This window comes from Leptonychotes weddellii, chromosome 15 (assembly GCF_054177405.1).
Source record: "Leptonychotes weddellii isolate Sample4059 chromosome 15, ASM5417740v2, whole genome shotgun sequence".
Classification (NCBI taxonomy): Eukaryota; Metazoa; Chordata; class Mammalia; order Carnivora; family Phocidae; genus Leptonychotes; species Leptonychotes weddellii.
The window spans coordinates 51,099,318-51,117,471 of NC_138383.1; the positions used below are offsets into that span (position 1 = coordinate 51,099,318).

Genomic DNA, 18,154 nt, shown 5'->3' on the forward strand with positions numbered 1-18,154 from the left:
TGGGTGGCTCAGTCGGTTAGGCGGCTGCCTTCGGCTCAGGTCATGATCCCGGGGTCCTGGGATCGAGCCCCGCATCGGGCTCCTTCCTCAGCGGGGAGCCCAACATGGGGCTTGATCCCAGGAGCTGGAGATCATGACCTGAGCTGAAGGCAGACACTTAACGACTGAGCCACCCAGGCACCCCTCTGTTTTACTTTTTATACGATAGTTTATTTCCGTTTTTTTCTTTAGAGATCTGCTGTTTTCCCCCCAGTTGGAAATAGTTTACATGTATGACTGTCACACATTTTACCTGGGCTTTGTAGAACACTTGTCTTAGCACTGAAAAGCTAGTAGAGATTTTAAAGCACGTGTGTGCACTCACACCATCAGCTTTACTCCTGAGTATTTTTTAAGACTCCCTACCATTAAGTTCTCCCTTTTCCTCTTTGCCTGAGATAAAGCTTTTCTCAGTCATAAAAACAAGTATTACAGAAAATTTAGGGTTTTAATTATTAATAGTTTATTTGGAATCCTTTTTGGTGGTGTATAGCCAACTTAGAAGTTATGTGTATGTTCCACAGATGATGGAATGGGGCTCTCAGTTGGGGTTATTTCAGTTTCTTGGTAGATACTCAAGGGGAGTGAAACACCTGATAAGGAAATGCTGTTATGGATGGGTCCGAAGCCAAGCGGTGAGTTAGGGCTTGATCACCTTCCCGTCCAGGGTTCACCAATACCTGGCTTCCGGATCCTGGGGAGAAGATGGATTATTTAATAAAATGCCCTGGGGGCGCCTGGGTGGCTCAGATGGTTAAGCGACTGCCTTCGGCTCAGGTCATGATCCTGGAGTCCCAGGATCGAGTCCCGCATCGGGCTCCCTGCTCGGCAGGGAGTCTGCTTCTCCCTCTGACCCTCCCCCTTCTCATGTGCTCTCTCTCATTCTCTCTCTCTCAAATAAATAAATAAAATCTTTAAAAAAATAAAAATAAAAAATAAAATGCCCTGGAACACCTGACTAGTCCTGTTTGGGATAGGTAGACGGGAGCTGGATTCATATCGTCATGTCCCAGGAAACTGACTAGTCTTGTTTGGGCTAGGTAGACGGGAGCTGGATTCATATTGTCTTTTCCAAGGAAACTGGCTAGTCCTGTTTGGGATAGGTAGGCGGGAGCTCCATTCATATCCTGGGGTCCAAGGAAACTGACTAGTCCTTTTTGGGCTAGATAGACGGGAGCTGGATTTGTATTGTTGTGTCTACAGGAATTATAAAGGGGTCATGATGGTTACTGAGTGTTTACAAGGTGCCCGGTATTAGGTTAGACATTGTACGTGTGTGGGTTTATTCCTTAAACGCAAAGTAGACACTGTTACCCTCGTTTTACAGATCTGGAACCTGACTGTGCCCAGACCATTAGCCAATAGTTGAAATAAAACAAAAGACCATTAGAAGAAAGCAATCAAGAATATTTTAGTCTGGGCTGGACAAAGGGGGTTTTTCTAATAAGCATGACAAACTAAGGAATCATGAAGATTGACTTTATTTTTAAATGTACATTGCTTGAACTTCTGCTTAGCAAAAAATGAAAATTTACAAAGCTAGAACAAATCAAGAATATTTTTGAATAAAATGGCAGTTATCCAGAGCCATAATGTTTAAAAGACTCACCCAAATCAGTAAGAAGCTGAATCACTTAATATTTTAAAAAAGAGCAAAAAATATAAATAGGTAATACATGTAAGAAATATAAATTGTCAGTGGTCAGTGTTTGCAGTGCTGCAGGGAAATAGGTACCCACAGGGTTTCTACGGATATAAATTAAAATAAACTTTTCATGGATGATGTGCATGTTCCTTTGACCCACAATTCAACTAACAGGAGTTTAGATTCTGGGTTTACTCCCTCAGATGTACAAGGACAGTACAAAGATGTTCTATGGCAGTATTATTTATACTTGAAAAAAATGGGAGGAACCAAGTACCTAACGTTTATGCTATACCTATGTGACCCACAAGGTATAAAATGGTTCTGTTTTCTGTGCATATGGGTATATTTCCAAAACTGGAAAGAATGTGTATAGCAAATTGTTAACAGTATTCATTTTGAAGGATGAGAAGGTAGAGTGACGAACTGCTTACATTTTATTTTCCTGTGTTATTTTAGAATGAATGGCTTTTTTTTTTTTTATAATTAAGAAAATCGAAGTAAAAAAGTTGAAAGAACCCTACCATTTAATAATAACCATCACCTACATTTGACGAACACCATTCCAGACACTTTTAATGCATATATGCAGGTGGAAATACAGAGTTATAATATGTATGCCAGTTAAAAATCTTCAGTTGGTTGCATTTGACTGAAACAAAACACAACAAGCTATAAGGTGTTATTGGAAACATGATTGAACCACAGAGAGATGTTTGTTACGGCAGAGGAGATGGATTCCTGAAAGAGCCCCGAAGTGCAGAGAAGATTATAAAAAACCTCGCGGTAGTTGTGAGAGAACCCCTTGATTTCCTGGTAACCTGTGCGCGGGAATAAACACGTACGTGTGTTCCTCCTTCCTTCTCTTCCCGTCTCTTGACTTTTTCAGGAATAAACACGTACGCCACCCAGGCACCCCTGGTCTCCTATATTTCGTGGCCTGCTTTCGCTCAGACTTGTGTGGTCACTCACTGCCGTGTTGAGCCTGACCTGCTGTCTTTCCCCCACCCGGTGGCATGCGTTCCATACCAGTGTCTTCCTGGCCTGTGCGGTGTGTTGTCAGTCTGTGCATTTTGTTACTTATACAGGAGAGTTTTATGTATTCATTTGTGACATTTTTGGATTCTCATCCCTTCAGGAATACCAAATCTCCCTTTATTGTCTTCACTCCGTTCAAGTGTATAATCGTTTACCTTCTTAAAGTTAGGACTATGACTTGTTTTATTGTAGTTTCTAAGAAATTTTTGTCCTTTCTAATATGACAGTAATCCATGTCTTTTGTTTTTTTCTCCTTTTATTTCTTTTCTAAGTTGTTCTTGCTTGCCTTGGAGGTCTCTGTTGCTTTATAATTAATGCCTTCTTTCAGGTCTTTTTTTATTTTAATTTTTTTAAAAAATGTTTTATTTATTTATTTGACAGAGAGAGACACAGCAAGAGAGGGAACACAAGCAGGGGGAGCGGGAGAGGGAGAAGCAGGCTTCCCGCGGAGCAGGGAGCCCGATGCGGGGCTCGATCCCGGGCTCGATCCCAGGACCCTGGGATCATGACCTGAGCTGAAGGCAGACCCTTAACGACTGAGCCACCCAGGCGCCCCTTTCAGGTCTTTTTTTAAAAAGAGATCATATTGTAGTAATTTCTTGGAGATGCTTTTTCTGAAGTTACTAGGTGGTTGAAGTGACCCTGAAGTGAATTGGAATAGAGATTCAAACACCTCATTATTGTGCTGGGAGATTTTTTTTTTATTGTGAGCTGCTTCATGCAGTTGATGGTAACAAGGAGTGGCGAGCAGAGGTAACCCTCACTCTGAGGTTGCTAAGACCACGGGTCGGGGCGGGGGGGCGAATACAAAAGAAAGCAAATGTATCAATATATAAAATAGAGTAACTTAACCTAGTTTCATTGTGCTAAAACAAGTAGATAAGGAGATAAGACCTATTAGATATTAAGTAAAACAGAACCTGGTTTTGAAAATTTTATACCCAGAAGCCTTAATTTAATTTGAGCAATACTTAAGAAAATCAGGGTGTAGTAAAGTGATTGACTCTCACCTTGTGAGAGTGTGTTGGTGGCGGTAGGAACAGACTTTACCTGTTCAGCTGCCCTGGTGGTGGGGGGTCATGCTCTGCCCTACTCTGCCGAGAACAACCCGTATCGCCCCCGCATCCCCGAGTGATGTGGTTGAGGGTGGAAGAAAGTGGAGACCATTGCTGTGCCGTATTCGGGGAGGGGAGCGGAAACGGACAGAGTCCACCCGGGATGTAAGCTCAAAAAATACCACTCTTTCAGAGGAGAAACAGGTACCCTTAGTTGGAAGGGACAGGAGTTGAACTAGAATAAAGTATAGATAAAAAAGGAAATTTGGTCCATCCAAATTTATGGAAGGGCAGGAGTGATACCAGGTGTCAGGAACTGGAATTCTGTTAGGACCTCTCTTCCTGTTGCTTACTTTTGCTTATCTCCATTTTGGCTTCATTTTCCCAAACCACCTTTCTCCTTGAGACTTGAACTGTGGGTTTTGACAGCTGTCTGGATTGGGACTCCCTTTCTTTAATTCCAATTCGAAAAATCATCCAGAAGATTCATTATCCTGGCTTGAGTCTGTGTTCACTCACTATTGGGGCCCTCGGTATGGGGGCCTTGTTTGACAGCTCCTACTAGAAATAAATAGTGGGGTGTGGTGTTAGATGTGGGGTATGTAGTATTTCCCCAGGCCTCCCAATTCTAAAGAACATTGATAGCCTGTAGCCTAGTGAGCAGTTTTAAAGGAAGAAAGCAGGTAACCGACACTGTGCTCTAAGGTGGACGGTCTGTTGCATACAGACTTGCAGGGCTGTCTGGGTCTCAACCATACTTTACTGATGAGGAGGATGAGACTCTGAAGGAATGAATGAGAGAGAGAGAGAGAGAGAGAGAGAGAAGCGAGCAAGAAACTACTTTTTCATGATGACAAGGCTAGTGAGAGAGTTGACATTCATACGCAGGTCTGACTGACATAATACCGCATAATATTGATGAACTAATGGTAGCTTGGAGAAAACAAATGTTTTCTCTGTTAATTTTGGTGTGTTGGTTTGTGGTGATTTAAATGTTTTAAATGAATATGGTACTTTATTCTTATAATGTCAAAATTATTTTAATAAACCATCTTGATACTTGGGAGAAATAATTAGATAGTGTCTGGATAAAAGGTTCTTTTTGTAATTTCAAAAGTTCAAAAAGAAGCCAGTGTAAAAATAGCCCCTTTACAGAAATGCACCTTACAGCCAGTTATGTGTTACATAAATAAACTTGACAGGAATGCACATTCCTTGAACAGGAGACCACAACCACCCAGACACAAAGGGAAATCAGTGCTAGGCTATAAATATCAGTTTGTATTTGGCTTTAGGGCAGTTAGACTTCCTCAGCCATTGGTCTTGGCAAGGTATATTCATAGTTAAAGTAGCTTATTAAGAGTCAAGTATAAAATGATACATAGCTGGGTCTTTGAATGTTGTTCTTCTGAGACCTCTTATATTTGCTGAGGCTCAGTGGTGGTTTGTTTTCATGTGATTGATAAAGAACATTAGAGTCCATTAATGAGACTGCCTTTTTAGCTTTTTTCTAACTTACTGAGACAAATGTTAAACATACAATAACAGAGTAGATTGATTGGTGTAATGAATCTTCGTGTACTCACCTAGCCTCAGCAGTTCGTAGTTGTGAGCAGTCCTGTTTTATCCAGCCCGTAGGATTTTGAAGTACATCACAAACATCATATATCACTGATCATTTGTCTGTGAACATTTCATTATATATCTCTAAAAACTGGGGTTAAAAGACCAGCAAATTGCTTTACCACATTTTAAAAAGTCAACAATTGTTTAATATTACTAATGTTATATTAACATCTTTTTTTTTTTTTAAAGATTTTATTTATTTATTTGAGAGAGAGAATGAGATAGAGCATGAGAGGGGGGAGGGTCAGAGGGAGAAGCAGACTCCCTGCTGAGCAGGGAGCCTGATGTGGGACTCGATCCCGGGACTCCAGGATCATGACCTGAGCCGAAGGCAGTCGCTTAACCAACTGAGCCACCCAGGCGCCCAACATCTTAATATTAACTAATATCTAGTTAGCTTTCACACTTTTACTTGTGTCATACATTTTTTTTAAAAGTCTGAGCTCAGTCCTCTCTTGTTCCCCACGTGGTGTATTTATTGAGGGTTCCAGGCCCTGCCCTTTAGAATTTCCCTGCAGTGTGGTCTTTGCTGATTGTGTGTGTCCCGGGGTGTCCGTAAACACATTTCTCTGTGTGTTCCTGAAATTGGTAATTGTGTCTGGGGGCGTGGACAGGCTCAGGTTTGTGAGGAGGCAAGATCACTTCCTGAATGGTGGTTTGTTTATCAGAAGATACATAATGGCTGGTTGTCTTCCTTTTTAAAATGCCTGGACTAAAATGACAGTATGACAATGTGTCCATTTTTCCTTTTTTAACTGGGCTTATTTCTATAGAGAGATACCTTATTAGATCAAATTGTAATTACTATTTGATTACTTGGTAGTACAATTTTGTATAGAAAAGGAAGAATAAATCTTGAATCTTTTAATGTTTTAAATCGGTTTTACAGGGGTGCCTGGGTGGCTCAGTCAGTTAAGCATCTGCCTTCGGCTCAGGTCATGATTCCAGGGTCCTGGGATCGAGCCCCGCATCGGGCTCCCTGCTCGGCGGGGAGTCTGCTTCTCCCTCTCCCTCTGCTGCTCCCCTGCTTGTGTTCTCTCTCTGTCACATAAATAAAATCTTAAAAAAAAAAAAAAATTGGTTTTACAACAAACAACAAAAACAGTTTATTAGCATCCCGAAACGGTGGGACTAATAGGTTGGTTGTTTTTGATACCACTCTTTATAGACTGTTAGTCATTAATAGCTTCATTGATACTCAGACCTTTTGTCCCATATGTGGCCAGTGGGAACCTAAGTTGGATGAGTCTTTTTAAGAAGACCATAGTATTATTTGACAGCTTCCATTTTATTTGGTATATATGAGATGAGCCTAGAACATGTCCTACCCCAGACCTGCACTCAGCCATTTCTCCGAAGATCCCTGGTCCCTGTAAGTAGTAAATGCTGTCTGGAGTCCTGTTCTGGGCACTAGGGATGCTCATTTCTACAGGGTTGGTCACTTTTCCTAGACCTTTTCAGTGGACAGAGCTCAGAATTTTTAAAGCTATATCATGAATTCATATTGAAACTTGTGATTCAAATTCAGAACTACAGAGTTCTTATTTTTCATATGCTCTCCTCATTCCCATTCTCTTTTAGTCTTATCCTTGAGTTAACGACTCTGTCGTAGAAGTCTGCTCATGCATTATTGCCCATTACTTAAACCTATCCAAATTGTTACTCCCAAGGACATTTACTTATCCTTGGTTTGCTTTTCTTCATTTTTTATAGACCACTTCGGCCCACAGCGATTTCCAGATTCACTGTGGGCATACATAATGCTCATTTAACAGTGATGTGACACTGCAAGATTTATTGAGTTTTAAAAACTGAAGGATAACATAGACAAAAGTGCATAAATATATTGTGCAGCAAGCCATTACCAGCACCCCTGAAATCCCTTTTATGCCTCCTTCCAGATCCTACTCTCCTTCCCTTTCCAAAAGAAAAAGAAGAAAAAGACAACTCTTGTCCTGATTTCAAATACTAATCATTAGTTTTGCCTGTTTTAGAACTTTAGAATTTTGCTTGAACAGTCATGATTTGTGGGAAAGAGAGTTCTTTCCAACTGAAGTTGTGTCCAGAAAGCTCCATCTCCGTGTTTGTCCCATCGAAAGCCCCTCTGTAATACCTTTGGAATATAGGCAGAAACCCAGCATGACTGTGCACATTTGTCTTCAGCAGGCCAGAATTTTGTGTGTTAGCGGTTTCTACTCCCCCTTGTACTTGGACCCCTGAATGTTTCCCCTTTCTTTTGTATTCTGGACATTAGACTTTTACCTGTTGTGTTGCAAATAGTCTCTCCTGGTCTCTCCTTTTTATTGAAGCTTTATTGTTGTGCTGGATTTAAAATATTTTGTGCAGTATAATCTGACTGTTGAGTTTTGACTGTTGGAGGGGCTTAGGAAGGCCACCTCCAACCCAACATTATGAAAAAAAAATTCTATATTTTCTTTTCATTAAGTTTTATTGGTTAATTATGTCTTATAGTCCATCCAGGTTTGAATGTAGTGTGAAGTACCCTTGTCAACATTTAAGTGTTGGTAGCATGTTTAAACATTTTTCTTTGGCCTTTTCCATTAAAAAACCTGCTGGAATTTTATCTTCATATGGCTACTACACTTCTCAGTTCACAGACTTCTAGAAAAGGTTTCCACTTGTGTTTTTTTCCTTCACCTTTTTGTCAACTCAGTGTTGCCTGCATGGCCCCTGACTTGCCATTACACTGAAACTAGATGCCTGGGGCATCCTTGGCCTTCTTTCTGCTGAACCTGGTGGATTGATTTTAGACTTCCTTTTTCCTGAGTAGTGTCTATTTATTATTGTTGGCAACTTTCTCCATTGGCTTCTTTGATATAATTTTTTCTTGGGTTACTTCCTCCTTCTCTGTCTTCCCGTTCTTAGTCACTTTTGTGACCCCCCCCTCTTTTTTAAGTCCTCAAAATATTGGTATTCTCTAGAATACATTCAGTTAGATCTTCTGTATAGGCTTCACACTTCATGCTCATCCTTGGGTGACGCCATCAGTCTTATGACTGCAGTTATCAATAGTATTCTGATAACCCTCCAAGCCTCTCTAGCTAAGAATTAAAAACAAAAAAACAGTGTATTTATGCCCATAGGTTTTTTAAAACTAAACCTATATCATCAGGGGCACGTGGGTGGCTTCGTTGGTTAAGCGTCCGACTCTTGATTTCAGCTCAGGTCATGATCTCAGGGTCGTGAGATCGAGCCCCGCGTCGGGCTCCGTGCTGAGCATGGAGCCTACTTCAGATTCTCTCTCCCTCTGTCGTCCTGTCCCCCCTCCCCACCCCGCTCTCAGCTCATGGTCTTTCTCTCTTACACATTAAACCTATCATCGTTTCTTTCCCTCATCCCTCAAATCACATCTTCCTGATGCTGGCAGGCTGTGGTATCAGAAATCCAGTGTGAGCCAGCAGGAGGGGGAAGCGGAGTTTATTGAAGGGATAGAGGTGTGCAGGTGCAGACAGAGTGAGGGTCTGGGAGACTTAGAAAGGAGAGTCCCCTCTTTGGGGCTGGAGGTTTTTATTGATTGTGCATCCAGGAACAGGAGGGTCGTTATTCCTTAGAGCCAGTAGGCCCTGGCATCCAGTTGTCTAGTGCCAGTGGTCTGAAATATGCATATGATGGCTTCGTCCAGTCATTTTCACCTGGTTGTTCCTTAGGTGTTATCTGTCCTAGAGAAATCACTAACTACTTATCCCTTACAAGGAGGACACACACTGCACTCTGAGGACTGTGTGAAGTGGGAGTGCAGGTCTATTCTTGCTAGAATAGAAGTGGGGAAAAAGCAAAAAGCAGGGTTTTATGGAGTCCTTCAGTTTCCCTGTCTCATTCCTATATGTCCCATTTCTGAGAACGAACAGACTTCTACCCAGTTGCTCTGCAGAGAAACCTGTGTGTTATTTTTAAAATTTGGTATGAAATTAAAATGACATAGAAGTAGCTTTTTAAAAGTGTACAGTTCAGTGTATGGAGTGTATTCACAATGTTGGGCAAACCACTGTCTCTTTAGTTTCTAAACTTTTTTCATCACCCCACAGACACCCACCATGGCCATATCCCGTTTCCCCATCTGTTGGCAACTCTGTTCTGCTTTTTGTCTCTGTGGATTTGCCTTTTCTGGATGTGTCCTATAAATGGAATCCTACAATATGTGACCTTAGGTGTCTGGTTTCTTTCACTGAGCCTAGTGATTTTGAGGTTTATCTAGGTTGTTCCTTATACCAGTACTTCGTTCCTTTCTGTGGTTGAGTCATACTCAGTTTGTGCACATACTCCATAATTTACCCACGGACGTTCGAGTTGTTTTCCACCTTTGGACCATTACAAGTAATGCTGATATATAAACATTTTTGTAGAGCTTTTATGTGGACAGGTGGATGCCTTCCTTTCTCTTGGGTATATACCGAAGAGTGAATTACTGGGTTATATGGTAACTTTGTGTTTAACTTTTTGAGGAAATCTGCGTCATTTTAACCCTCACATCACCAAGTTTGATTGGTTGATTCTTTCCCCAAATGTCCTTGTTTCCCGTCATTATTCCCAGTGGCATCCTACTAAAGGTACACTTTCCAGGATTACCTTTATGGCTTCCTTTTTGGTTTCTTTGTTGTCACTGTGGCCTTATTCTGTGTCATCTTTCACACTCTGCAAGATTTGTTTTTTAAAATGTGACTCTCATGGCCACCTCATTGTTTTAAAAACAAAACAAAACACAAACCCTTCAAAGGCTTGTCATTGCCCTCTGGATACAGGGCTTACAAAGGCCCTTTGCTGCCCAGCTTCTGACCTTCTGTCTGCTCTCGGCTGCATGCCCTGCTTTGTTCTAGCCAGCTCCTGATCTCCATGTTTCAAGTTCTTGTGTAGGCTCCTCTGTCTGAACCTCGCAGCAGCCATCCAAATACTTTGTCTTTTTTACGATGTCTCCTCTCTTTTTAGAAGCTCTTTTCTGTCTCTTCATGATTATAAGGTGCCCTTCTTTGGGCCCTCCAAATTACTGTACTGCTGTTGGAGCATTTATCACAGATGGTACTTGCCTGTTTACTTCCATGGGAATCAGGGGCTGAGATTCCACAGGAATCGAGTGTCAGGGATAGAGTACACACTAGAAGTATAATTACTGGGAACTTAGCAGAAGTCAAAAGACGATTATTTGGTAAATTATTTAGGGAAGACCTCATGGGAAAGGGAAACATTCGTGAAGGTGTGGTATCACACACCTTATACCTATGGGTCCAGGCCCTGGGGGACCCCTGCTAGGGGCAGAAGCCACGACAAAAGTGAGATACCGGATATCTTCAGTGTTGCTTTTGTGTTACTTACAAGCAGTAGACATAATCACTCCTGTAGAAGAAAAGCATGGAGAATGTGCAAAGTGTTTTAGAAATTATGGTGTATTGACAAAAGTGAGAAGCAGTGATGTACTTTCTGGGACATGTAAGGGAATTCTCAAGGATAATTTTGACCGTATATGCTAATTGCAGAACTTACCCCACCTCCATTTATAAAACTCCACTGGACTTCTGATGGAAAATACAGCAAGAGGGTGATTTTCTGGATAAATTATAGAATCCTCCCAAGAGGGGCACCTGGGTGGCTCAGTCATTGAGCGTCTGCCTTCGGCTCAGGTCATGGTCCCAGGGTCCTGGGATCAAGCCCCAATCAGGCTCCCTGCTCGGCGGGAAGCCTGCTTCTCCCTCTCCCACTCCCCCTGCTTGTGTTCCCTCTCTTGCTGTGCCTCTCTCTGTCAAATAAATAAATAAATAAATCTTTAAAAAAAAAAAAAGAATCCTCCCAAGACTTGAATACCGTGTTGAAGAAAATGGTCTGAGAAATATGATAATGTTCGTCTAGAAAAAGAACATAAGCCCTTAACTTCGGTGGTCTGGGCTCCGCCCCGCCCTGGTGGACTTTGGGGTAGGACTCCGGGTGCCCTCCCTGCGCCCTGCCCTCCCTCCCTGCACGCATGCTGGCAGCTCAGGGAGTGTTTACATGCAGAAACAAAATGCAATTCTTCCTGTCTTTCCATTTTCAGTATCCTTTTAAAAATGTCTTAGACTAGCTATTTAAAAGTAAAAATACATTTCTTGCATTTTGAAATACAGTACTGATTTAAAACGTTAGATAGGTCTACGTTGCCTTTTAGGCAAAAATTTAGACTTCTAAAAAATCTTTCAACTTTTGAGAAAAGCCATTCATATTTAAATATAAATAAAATTTGCCTTTAGGCTCTGTGTTTCACTGGCATGTTGGGGTGTTAAATCCTAGTTGTTGAGTAGCATCTCCTCATCCCTCAAAAAATTAAGATCTTCTCCATTACTAACACACTTTATTCAGTCCTCTGTAAAAACGCTCTGGGTCGTATTACGCTTACTTTTATCATTAGACTGAACTCTTTGAGGCTGATTGCAGGAAGCATGTGAGAATCACACACCTGTTCAGGCCCCCAGCACATCCCTCCCAGACTGCTCTCTCTCCAGCGCTTGGCCCCCACTTCTCAGTTGGAGCCAGTCAGTGCTCCCTGTTTGAACTCCCTGTTGCTGATTTCTATATGCAGTGTGTGTGTGTATTTACTACCATGATAGTGTTGATTGCTTCACAGGCCTGTTTGTGTATTAATATGTATCAAATTTTCTTTTTTTTTTTTTTTTTAAGATTTTATTTATTTATTTGACAGAGACACAGCGAGAGAGGGAACACAAGCAGGGGGAATGGGAGAGGGAGAAGCAGGCTCCCCGCAGAGCGGGGAGCCCGATGCGGGGCTCGATCCCAGGACCCTGGGATCATGACCTGAGCCGAAGGCAGTCGCTTAACCGACTGAGCCACCCAGGTGCCCTGTATCAAATTTTCTAATTTAAATATGTGCAGTTCACTGAATGTCAATTATACCTCATTAAACAGCTGTTTTAAAAAATCTGTAGATAATACCCACCGCCAGTAGGTCATTATTAAGCCCTGTGTGTCTAGGAACCATCAGACTGCACTCCTGACCTGGTCCACTAAGCTCCCTTGTTGGCCTACGTCTCCCCCACTCCCCCCACTAGTCCTTTGCTTCCATCATTTTCCATCCATGCCAGAGCACTCTCTCTGGAAGAGAAAATTCTCATGATACCACTGCCATTCCTGTAGGCTCCAGCTGTTCTTCTTTTCCTGTTCTTCCTCCTCCTCCTCCTCCCTCTTCCCCCCTCCCCCTCCCTCCCTCCCTCCCGTCTTCCCCCCCCTTCCTAGTCCTTCTTAAAAAAAAAAAAAAAATTTATTAAGTGATCTCAACACCCCATGTGTAGGGCTCGAACCCAGGACCCTGAGATCAGGAGTTGCACGCTCTTCCGGCTGAGCCAGCGGGGCGCGCCTCTCGCTATTATTGTTAAGCCACTCCTGTGTGCCGGAAACTTGGCTGGCAATGGACGGGGTCAACACACACAGGCAAGACACGAGGACTCTGCTCTCTCCTTGCTGAGTCTGAGAACACCAACTGTAGACGTGTGTCCCCAAGGTGACAGAGGGCTTGTCACACAGATACACACTGGTATAAATGAAGGTTGGCTAAGCTCAGCAAATTCCCACAGAAAGGTATTTAGGCTTCGGCTGGTGCTTCTGAAAGTGTACCCTAAAGACCACAGTGTAGGAATGACTGGGAGTACTGGTTTGACTTACCTGGGGGCCACAGTCTGTGAGGGCTGGGCCTGGATATCTGCATCTTAACGAGTTCCATCTACCACCGTAGGGCTACCTAGAATGCTAAGAGCCTAGCTGGAAACCAGGGTGGAAGTGAGAGGGGTTTAGAACGTGATCTCCTGGACAGTTTGCTTCCACGTCACGTCCCTGTGGTACAGAAATGGAAGTGTTTTGGCCATCAGGTGGCATTTTGCTAGTGGACCCAGGTATATCTGCTGAATAGTTTCGAATTTATAACATGTACATTCAGGTTCTGTAATTTATCTGTTGGGTGAAAATTATATGCCTAAAAGTTTTGATCAAAAAAATTTTTTTTTTCCACAGAACTCAACAAAAATCCAGTGGAAGGCTTTTCAGCAGGTTTAATAGATGACAATGATCTTTACCGGTGGGAAGTCCTTATCATTGGTCCCCCTGACACACTTTAGTAAGTACCATGGAACGGACACTAAAGTAGCTCTCTTAATTAATTCAAATGGAAACTGCTTTGGCAAACTGAAGTGAAATTATTTTTTAAAGCAGGTGAAATGGCTGTGTTTAGGTGAAATCATTTATACTAAATGATCATGTCTAGGGTTTTTGTGTTCTGCTTGAAATTCTAGTGTCTAAAACCTGTTGCTTTCTTAAATATATAATAGTTTCAGAAATACAAGCCATTTTTAAGGTGAGCCTATATATAAATAATGTATTTTTTACGTGGTTTTGGATATTGGGTTAATTTTGGCAGGATGGGGGAAGAAGAAAATCCTTTATTGAAATGTTTCTCCCCTTCCCTTCCCTTGTGCTTACTGTGCCTTCACCCCCAAAGGGAACATTGTCATTTCAAAGAGAAGTCTTTCCCATTCTTAGCACTTTTATCAGTTTAATTAAAGCGTAGTATTACACCTGGGAGATTTTCATACAGAACACAGTTTCACACACCAGTGTCTCCAGGCTTGAGAACTCTCAAGGTTATCAATTTGAGGGCTTCTTTAATCGGGTCCCCACAGAATACTGATCCGAACCATGGTGTTCTGACCCTAAAATGAACTGATGTTTACCTTTTTCCAGTTTATAAAAGTGATTGTTACAGCTAATCCCTTTTTTTAAATTTTATTATGTTATGTTAATCACCATATATTACATCATTAGTTTTTGATATAGTGTTGCATGAAACAGCTAACCCCTTTTAATTAATCCTTATTAACTGATGTAGAGTCAGACAACAGATGCAGTCGAGTCAAAGAGCAATAGAGAGAGAGCTGGGGTTTCCTCAGGTCTTGTCCTACATTTTAGGTTCGAAGACCACAGTCTTATTTTCTGCTCTGAGTGTTTGCAGACAAACTTAAACTTAGGAATGATCAGTGTTCTGTAAGATGGGTTGTGACTACCTGGTGTTAGCGACTAGTGTAAGTTCCATCGTGTTTATAGAAGTGGAGGCATTGAACAGAATGCAGTGACCTTTTCAGGTCACCAGTGTGCCCCACACACCTGAGGGGCAGATCTGTATCTGAGTTTCTTGGGGACTACACTTGCTCACTCAGCTGTGGTCCTCGATGGCCCTAATAAGCAGGCAAGGATTTTGATACCGTAGTTTCATGTTAGGTGTTCAGAGATGGGGATCCTCCCCCCCCCCAATGAAACACCTGATGGAAAAGAAAATTCAGGCTACTTGGTACCAGGGCACGCTGGTACGGGACATACAGAGCGAGTTGTGGTGTGGACTTCGGGTTTTCGAGCGTCTGGAAAGGTGATTCATGTTTTGTCACGATTGTTTCCAATCAGAATTTTTGCTGATGTATTTCTCAGTGCCATGTTTGTATTGGTGATGGTTGCAAACTAAAATAACTCAATTTGGTCATTCCATCGTGTGTGTTTGGGTAGATAATAGGAACTGTTGAAAACCATCTTTGAGGTATCCCCCCACAACCTTAATTACTCGAAAGCAAATTTCTTACTAAATTTTGCACGTAAAACCATACATATAAACTGGTTTATAAGCCTGATGAAGTTCAGGTTTTCCAAGCTAAACGCATTACACGAAGCTTTATTTGGGAGACACGGCGACATTCCAGTGGTCCAATCTTGTTACTCCTACAGTTGATAAGAGGTAACAGGAGGAATTCTTCTGAACTGGTGTCTGTCTAGAGGATGAGCTGGGCTTCCAGGCCTGAGCTCTGTCTCTAAGGACCTCACAGAACTCTCACACTTGCTTGTGCGGTGGTGGCACGTATCTCTAAAGACTGTTAGCTGGTACCTGTGTTTAATGTGTACCTTCAGCTTCACCAAAGACAAGCACTTTTTAATACTCACCATACTGATTATTAGTCCATTCTTTCCACCAATTAAAAACTTACTTCTGGCCTTCAGTGTGTGTTTAAAAAATGCTAGCTGCTGGTGTGAGATGTGGGTAGCAGAAGCAAGCCTTTGTGGCAGCTCCTCTGGAGTGTGGACTTCCTGAGGAGACCGCTGGTGGCCACTTGCAGTCCTTCCTGATGGGACAGCTGGGCTGTAGTTAAACTCTGCCACACACGGGGAGCATCCTGTGAGTAATGAGGCCTTGTGGCATTGACAGACATTGTAATCACCATCCAGAATAACCTGGAAATGATTCCTTCTTGTTAAAATCTTTTCTAAAATTCACGTGTGAAAGTTATGGGATTTTTTTTTTAAGCCCTCAAAGAGGTTTAAGATTTATTCTTTAATATTTACTGAGTCTAAGCCATCCCTTGGGCAGTTTCCTACTTAGAATGGTTGCAAAAATAAAGCATTACACTGGCATTTACATTGCTCATTCATCTAGCTCAGCTGTTTCCAAGCGGTCTTACGTTAGATGCGGGGAACAGGACCTCGGATTAGCTCAGTGTTGTCCCTGCCTACAGAGAGGTTACGCTTTAGTCACCGCGTGGTCGCTTGATTGGTGATGGCCATGGTGGAGAAAGGCACTCACTGGGGGTGTGGCAGGTTTGGGACGTACCAGAACTTGTCCCAGAGGAAGACCTATCTAAAATGGGAACTTAAGTGTTAGTGTAGTAGTTAGTAGACTTCTGGCTACAAGCAACAGAAATCTGACTGTAGTTGGCTTAGAGAATAAGAAAGTATGTTGTCCTGGCACTGTTAGCAAAATGGTTACAGGAGTTTTGAGTGTTTCAGAAGATCACCCAAAGGAAGAAGAGAGGCTGGTTTCTTCTCAGTTGTGTGTGTGTTGTATGCAGTGGGAGCTCTCTGGCTGACTGGCTCTTGTCTCCTGTGTCAGAATTGAGTCACTAGCTCGTTCCCACCCAGCAACTGGTAAGATGAATGAGGTGGCCGCAGGTGGTTTAGATTAGTTCTTCTGGAACGGAAGAGATTTGGGGCTGTTCGCAGCTAGGGTCAGCGTTAACCGGACAGGTGTTCTGGCAGAGACCGGGGGGCGGGGGTAGTGACAGAGCTTCAGCATTTCCGAGGGGAACTCTGGGTTGTGGGGCCCAGAAAACGGGACGGCTCCACGATGTGGTGGTGGAGTGAGGTGAGCACACGGGAGGTCAGAAAATGAGGCTGAACAGGGAGTGGAGGGTTACTTGAAGTTCATAAACACTGTTGAAGAGTTTGGATTTGTCTTCACAACCATTGAGGACAGGAGTCACCAGTTAGGTTTCTATTTTATAACCTGCGTATCCTAACTTTGGGATTATGGATTTCATTTTCCTTCAGCTTACTTGCGTTTTATCTCTGCAACAAAAATTTGTTCGTAACTGTTATTCTAAAAGTTTGTCTATAGTGAAAAAGATGGCTGGGAGCTGGGGGCTGAGCATGGCGACCTGCAGGACGGAGTCGCACACACAGCCTTTGCTCGGGGTAGAGGACAAGAGTGTGCCCGAGCGCGGGTCCCTGAGGAGGGAAGGGAGGAAAGTGTGATTAGAAGTAAGCTCCCTGTTTCATGGTGAATCCAGTATTTCATGGTGTGTGTTGCTTTAACAGTAAGGATATTACTGGTGTGAAGAGGGTAGAGGCCATGTTGCAGTTGTTGGGGGGGGTCTGTTGGGTGTGGGTGCGCAGACCTCAAGTGTAAATCCCTGCCCAGAGGGGGGGGTTGGGGTTAGAAGTAAGTGGAAGTTAATGTGGGCTTAGATGGTACCCAATTTTTGAGGACAGGAATTCCAGTCAGCTAATACGAGGTGGATCAAATCCGTCGAGATGAAGGGACCCAGGGAGGCTGCTTCCAACCGAGGAGCAGCATTACCAGCAGGTGAAGTGCGAGGGCCTGTGGCAGCTCTTTTGATGTCCTAACTGATTAATTCACCGCTTAATAGTTCGATCATTTATGTAGTGATAGCAAGAATTAATAATGTACAAACGTTCCTGAAAAGCTGTCGTGTTCCTTCCTGTGACATCCTTAGCGTTCATGTAGTCACTAGAGGGCACTGTACGCTCTTCAGTTTAGGTACTCAGTAACCAGCGTATTCCAGCTTGCTTGAAGACTGAGCGTTGCCTGAGTACGAATGTAGCCATTTTATTCATCTTTACATGGTATTAAATGTGTATTACTCCTCTGCCCATTAGTCTGTTGAGAATAGATCCTCTAGGCTGTCTTTCTGTGAGAGCTGAAACTGCTGTGTGTACCTGCTGTGTTCAGCTCGCCGATTATCAGGTAGTGTCCACAGAAGTAGACTTTTCAGGCAAGAGCGGCAGCACGTTTTTCAAGGAAGCTCAGGAGCCTCGGATATCACCATGTAATTACAAATTTTATAAATTCGTGTTAGTGAGTGGTGAATGTGCACCTTCTTTTATCCCTTAAATTTTTCTTTCGTCATCAATGGCTAGTCTGCCCAGGAAGTACGGTTTATTTTATTCCTTACCACTGACAAGGGTGTGGAAAATACGGAGAATGTTAAGATTACATGCGTTCTATTGTTTTGCCTTTTTCCTTGAGTGGATGCAGAACATGTAGAGTCGGTTAACCAAACTCTGGTTAATATTACTTTACAGTAACAAAATCCTTTTACAGTTCTACGCCATATATTCTGTAACGAGAATTTGGAAGGAAGGAACCTTGTACCGCCATTGCTTGGCAAGTGATGCGTTGGCAGCCAGGCCACATCCCTTACCGTTC

The 18,154-nt window shown here is 42.7% G+C and overlaps 1 protein-coding gene across 2 annotated transcripts in view; it reads left to right on the forward strand.

The window, feature by feature from the left end:
- The window catches only part of UBE2G1 (ubiquitin conjugating enzyme E2 G1), a 103,459-nt gene that overhangs the window by 56,835 nt on the left and 28,470 nt on the right, over window positions 1-18,154 (forward strand). For both annotated transcript variants that reach the window (XR_014140676.1, XM_081805931.1), the window contains exon 2: window positions 13,408-13,510. Coding sequence is in view for 1 of the 2 variants with exons in the window: in XM_081805931.1 (XP_081662057.1) it covers window positions 13,408-13,510 (103 nt within the window). In the remaining variant the exon portion in view is untranslated. The remainder of the gene's footprint in view (window positions 1-13,407; window positions 13,511-18,154) is intronic.